The sequence below is a fragment of the Nicotiana tomentosiformis genome, chromosome 12 (genome assembly GCF_000390325.3).
Source record: "Nicotiana tomentosiformis chromosome 12, ASM39032v3, whole genome shotgun sequence".
Lineage (NCBI taxonomy): Eukaryota > Viridiplantae > Streptophyta > Magnoliopsida > Solanales > Solanaceae > Nicotiana > Nicotiana tomentosiformis.
In genome coordinates this window covers 109,283,554-109,289,819 of record NC_090823.1, presented here as the reverse complement: position 1 = coordinate 109,289,819, position 6,266 = coordinate 109,283,554, and the positions used below count along the sequence as shown (strand labels likewise).

At 32.4% G+C, this 6,266-nt stretch overlaps 1 protein-coding gene across 1 annotated transcript; it reads right to left on the bottom strand.

The window, feature by feature from the left end:
* Positions 1-3,084: 3,084 nt before the first annotated feature.
* Positions 3,085-5,812, bottom strand: LOC104095472 (uncharacterized). Its single transcript, XM_009601619.4, has 4 exons — positions 5,504-5,812; positions 5,276-5,391; positions 4,679-5,035; positions 3,085-3,331 (listed from the first exon to the last, which is right to left on the bottom strand). Exons 1-4 carry the CDS (start codon positions 5,643-5,645, stop codon positions 3,269-3,271), a joined length of 678 nt encoding a protein of 225 aa, XP_009599914.1. The 5' UTR covers positions 5,646-5,812; the 3' UTR covers positions 3,085-3,268.
* Between the last annotated feature and the right edge of the window lie 454 nt (positions 5,813-6,266).

The window sequence follows — 6,266 nt, the reverse complement described above, 5'->3', positions numbered from 1 at the left end:
TAAACTATTATATATCCTTCTTTAGTTTGACAAAGAAAAGGCCACAGGAAAAAAGTTGGGGAAGAAGAGGAGGAATACATAGTGGCGTAGCAACCCTACGTGAAGGGTGGGCTACCACCTTCGACGAAAAATCATACCGCATATATAAGTTAAATACGTATTTTATAGGATTATATATATATATATATATATATATATATATATATATATATATATTATTTTGACACTCTTAACATAACTGAGTGAGGCAGTCCAGCGATGTTCAAAGTAACGTATTGTTCACGAGTTCAAAGTTCTGCCCATTTTATTTACCAAAACTAAACGGAAATTACTATGTGTTGTCTATCTTATTCTTTTTCAATCTAAATTTACTAATAAAAATAACTCTTAAAACTTAATATTTGCGTAGAAATAAACAACTAATCTTGAAAGTAATTTTTTTAATTAAAAATTATTTGTTATATAAATTTTATAACTTAAAAGCTAAGCTCCACAAAAATTTCTTCAACAAAAGCTCTTTACAAACTAAAATTCTCTCGACTCTCTTTTTTCTTTAGTTTTACTTTTATTAATAAAATTTTTAATGTTGTCCTTTTGTTATTTTAATTTTGATTTATAATATTATGATTCTATTAATGATTTTTTTTATTGTTTAGCTAAATATTGCATAATTTGATTTAAAAATTTTGGTACACCATTTATCGACAAAAAAAATTAGTGACTTGTTTAAAACTTGAAAACTCTTGACGTAATTCCTGACTACGCCTAAGGCTGACAAGTGGGCCGGTCCCGGGTCTAAACGGGCTAAGTGGGTCGGTCCCGATCCGGTCCCAAATTAAACAGGCTTCGTGGTCTTTTTGTAGGAACCGACCCGGGACTAGGCCCACGAACTAATGGTCCCGGACTAAGTGAGCCAGAGAAAAAAAAAAGGTAATAAAAAATATTTAAGGCAATTTCTTGTAAATTATATGTGACCTAAATATTTGGATACCTAGGGTCAGCCTGACTAGGAGTAGTACATTTGTCCCCTCGACCAAGGCTTTCATACGAAGATATTTGGCTTTATCTTGAGGGTGCATCAATATGTGTCTAGCCAAAGTCCCCTCACCCCCCGACCCCGACCTCCAAAATATATAAAAGCTTATTCATTGCCACAAGTTTTACACTTAGCCTTATTTTGTGAAATTAGTTGAGTTAAAAATGGCCAAACAATAGATATTTCTGTCCGTTTGGTACGTTGTCTAGAAAAAGTAGGGGTAGTAACATGAGGGTTAGACGGGGCATCATTTAGATTATCATTAGTTGGGTTAACTTTAAGAGCAGGACAAGTGAGTGTATCGTCATCCGGTTGCGTTTCATCAAAATCTATTTCCTCCTCATCATTTTCATCAATAGTTGGATTAGAATAAAGAGCATTCATTAATTCATGGTCTAATTGTTCACCAGCTCCAATATTGTGGCAAAATTGACACTCAATAAATTGTAATAAACTATTATCACTATCAAGAATAGCAGGTGTAGGACGGGTACGGGGTTTTTGGATCGGGGAGCCGGGGGAAGTGGAGGAGGAACAGATTGGCCACTAGATTCGCCACTTTTGGATTTTTTCTTATTTTTACCAAAAAGTTTTTTTAAGGGAGATATCATAATTAATCAAATAATAGAAAACAAATAAAACAAACAAAACTATAATATTAAAAATTAAGAGTTGGAACGAGTTTACCGAATTGACGAACAACTTATTAAAAATTGATTATCGTTGAAGATTTGAATACTTCAATTCACCAACTTCACCATTTTTTTTACAAATTGTAGAAATAAAGTAAGCAATAGTAGCAATTATAGAAAAAAAATTAGAGAGAGATTGATGATTTTGTGAGAAAAATGAAAGAATGAGGGGGTATTGATAGTTTAAAAAAGGAAAAAGTGTAATTATAAAAAGTTTGGGATTAAAACAAAGTTGGGGAAGGGGTTAAATGACTATTTTATAAATAGCCAACGACTATTTTTAAAGGCCAGAGGCCAAATTTTTGCAATCCCAAATGGTCAGATTTTTAAAAAAAAATTATGACCGTTGGGACCGTTTATGCCCGCCAAGGACCGGTCCGGTCCCGGTCTCGCGGGCTCAATGTGAAGGACCGACCCACCTCCACGGTCAAAGGCTTATCCGGTTAAGGATCGTTTAGGTCAAGAAGCCCACATGGGCCGCGGTCCCGGACTTGAACCGGCCTACTTGTCAACCTTAACTACGCCACTGAATACATATAAGTAATTCTCCACTAAATTTTCTCTCATATTACTTTCATAAATGGTCACTTAAATTTTACTTTATTGCATTAAAATCAATAAGTGGTTACTTAAATTTTACTTTATTGCACTAAAATCAGTAAATTATATCTTGCGCCGAAAAAATCACTCAACTATCAAAGTATCACATAAATTGTTAAATTGTTTTTTATAATAAAAAAGTCACTCAAATTTATCTAAGCATCACAGAAAATTTGTATACCACTTATGATAAATGCATAATTGTTACTTCCCAAATCATATCCATGATTTAAAAATAAAATTATTTTATTTTATCATTTTCAGTTACCGTCACCAATCAATTCATAAATTTGATCAATCTGTGGTCCATAATTAGCAAAACATACAATAAACAAGCTAATAAGGATGAAATATCGAGGTTTTATAACCTTTTTTTTGTTAATAGAGAACGTAACCTAGGTTTAATTCTCTTTATAGAAAGATCAATCATAACCTTGAAAACCCTTATCACTATATAATGATGCCATATGGCAACTTGTAAGCTTTAGTACCATATAGAAAAAAAAACACAAAAAGAAGATTAATAATTTAAGTTTTCAGATTTACAATCAACATTTTAAATTATTGGTCCAGCCACCAATAACCTTCTAAAATGGGTGTTAGATGATTTTCCTATTAAAGAGGAATTACAATTCTCAACCAGAAAGAAATAGAACAAACAAAGAAAATAAAAAGGCAAAAAGACTGATCAAAGTAGAAAAAGTAGAAGGCAAAAATGATTGTATGCCAAAACTAAAGAGAAAATAAAGAAAGAAATGATTTGAAAGTAGGGTCAAGGATAGTAATATAACACCAAATACTGTTACTACAGTACTAAACATGGTATTAATCATCATTATCACCACTTTAAAGCTATTTTAGTTTTAAAGCTACAGTGCAATTTTCTTTTTACATGTACTGACTTACAAATATCTCTTACTTTCTCTCCCTTTTGGTCATTTTAAAACAGCATCAAGAAAATTGCACAGCACAAGGAGCTTTGAATTGCTACAAACTTCACCGCCTGCATTTCAAAATCCGAAGACACAAAATTAATCTAATAAATAAGCAAAAAAAACAATGACAAATTAAAAGAAAACAATAAACCTAATCAATTATACGCCATTATCAGGCTTCATATGGTGTACAATTAAGTAAAGTATCCATCTTTCATGCTATTAATCAATCTTCAATTTATGGTTCTATATATACTGTTAAAAAATCTTCAAAGAAAAAGTAACAAAAAAGCTCTGTTTCTCCATGGTTTGACTGATTCGATTATACACCCGACTCAAGGAAATCAGAAATAGTGAGCCAGAAAATTTCCCCCACAATGACCAATTATTATGCCTACTAGCTAGTACTAGAACTAGAAAGTGACTCAAGTTACTTAATACATGTGATTATTTGCCTAACCTTTAAAAACTGATAATCATGCAATAATTTTTCATGAGTCAAGAGAAAAATATACTACGAATGTACTCTTTCCCCTGAAGCAATTTTATATGAACCATACAAAATTTTCATCACCACAATCGTTCTTATTCATATTTAAGTTTCTATACGTTTAAAAAACAAAATCTAGTCACTAAGTAGAAGAGGTGATTTATGGACTACAAATATACTCAAACAAAATAGTTTAGAAAAAAATACTACCACATGTTTCAATTTATATGACAACATTACTACCTGGGGAGTTCACCATTGTTCTTTGACCATATTTTTCTTAAATATTTTATAAATATTTTAAATTATCAATTATTATGACCTATATTACTTTTCATGTAGTTTTCAAAAATGTAAATTTTATTTTTAAAAACTTGAAGAATCTATATCTAATTTCACCGTCATAATTCAGAATATTGAACCTCGTACTCTAAATTTGCAATGTAAAATAGAATGGAGGGAGTATAATAATAATAATAATGTTAGCAAGTTGAATAGCCTTTTGATTTTTCAATATTAAAGATTGATCGTAATAATTTTTATCAACAACAATGAGGAGTCATACATAATCAGCTCACACTTATTTGAAGCTGAAGCGGAGTAATTATAGTTGTAAAGATTGATAATAATAGCATATATAATAAATAATGATATAAAACATATTTCTGTCACTTTTATTTGGCATGTATACTAAAAATAGATATTCATTTTTACTTTCACTTTACGCACATCAAGAAAAGACAACAAATTTTTTCCTGTTTTACCCATAGTATTTATTATCATTTCAAATTATTTTCTCAAATTCAATAAAATATGCATCAATTAATATGGGTAACATGGTAAATTATGCACTTCATTTATTATTTCTTAAGGGGCATAAAAAATCAAAACGTGCCAAGTAAAAGTGAACGTAGCGATTAATTACCTGTGTTACATGGCAACCAGAAGTGAGGAAAGGGTGGACAGTAGCAGAATTTACTTCACCAGTGGGCAAAGGAACTGCTGGATTACTGTTTATAAACGGAATATCACTCCCTTTCTGTGGAACCATTGGACTATTAGCAGGAGAAGCAGTTTGTCGTGGAGGCAATGGCCACGTGTAAGCCGGAGAAGATGACACAATGCTGCCAGATATAAATGGTGGAGCTGCCGCTGGTGACAGTTCAGGTGAAAGTGATACCTTAATTGCTAGCTTTTGGCCTTGTAAACATGATGCTGCAGACGCAGTACCACTACCATTGTTGAATGAGAAGTAAAAGATACCAGGCCTTGATGGGCGCCACTGCATTTATGGGCGGCTTAATAAAATTAGCAACCTAAAGCATAATTCTGTTAAGATACCTTAAGTATTTTTTTTCAAAAAAAAACCTTTCATATATATATTTGATTTAAAAACAGGGCCCCAAAAAAACCTTACAGGCTTTGGCCTTGAACCGGCACTTTTAATATATCAAGAAAAAAAAGTCTAATCTTAAACACCTTTTATTCAAGATTATCTAGAATCTTGAAATTTTGAACTTACTGTGTAGGATTTGGAGTTGGATTTGGTAAGAAGTGTAGCTTCAGTGAAATTGCATAAAGTGAAGGCATTCTGGTTCTGGAAAATGTAGAGATTGTACTGATACTTATGCTGGAAAACTGAAAAAGAAATACAAAATAAAGGGCCATCAAATTTAAATGCAAAGTTTGGTTAAAGTCAAATTAAGCACCAAGAATAGCAGAATATGGTTCATACTACAAGAGTACTTACTGATGGTATCCCCAATTTGGACAGTTGAATTTTTCCATTTTGAAACTCCATCAACAAATTCAGTTGCTGACTGAGAAAGCTGAAAGAGTAATAGACTTCCAAGAATGAAGAAAATGAACCAAAACATGGAGAGAACTTCCATGATATTTTTTGCTGTGTCTTGGTGAGGAAAGAAAGAGTTACAGCTTTAGTAGTTTTTTAGTTCAGGATTCCAACTAGTAAATGAAGAGAAAAGTAAAGTGCTATATACAGTGTGCCACACAGAGAAAGAGAAGGAAGGGGAATTTGGGAATTGGGAACAAAGGTGGTAAAGAAATTGTCAGGCTTGTTGGGCTTTTCGGGAAGAGTTTGAATGGTGGACATAGATGGGGTTAGGCTGGCAAGTGGGCAGGTCCCGGACCTAAACGGGTCAAGTGGGCTGGTCCAAATAGTTTCGGACTCGTTCAAGGCCGGTCTCAAATTAAACGGGTCCGGGCTAAATTGGCTTTTTGTAAGGACCGGTCCGTGATAGGGACCAGGATCGGAACCGTTTGGTCCCGGATTAAACTGGCTAAGTGGGCTAAGTTGGCCCAACATATATATATATATTTAAAAAATTAAATAGATATTAGAGATAAAAGGATGTTAAAAAAAATATCTAAGGCAATTCTTTGTAAATTTTATTATAGAATTGTGACCTAAATTTTATTTAACATCCTAAATTTTAATATTCAATATTTAATATCGAATATATATATACTTTTTAGTAGTAACATGAAATGAC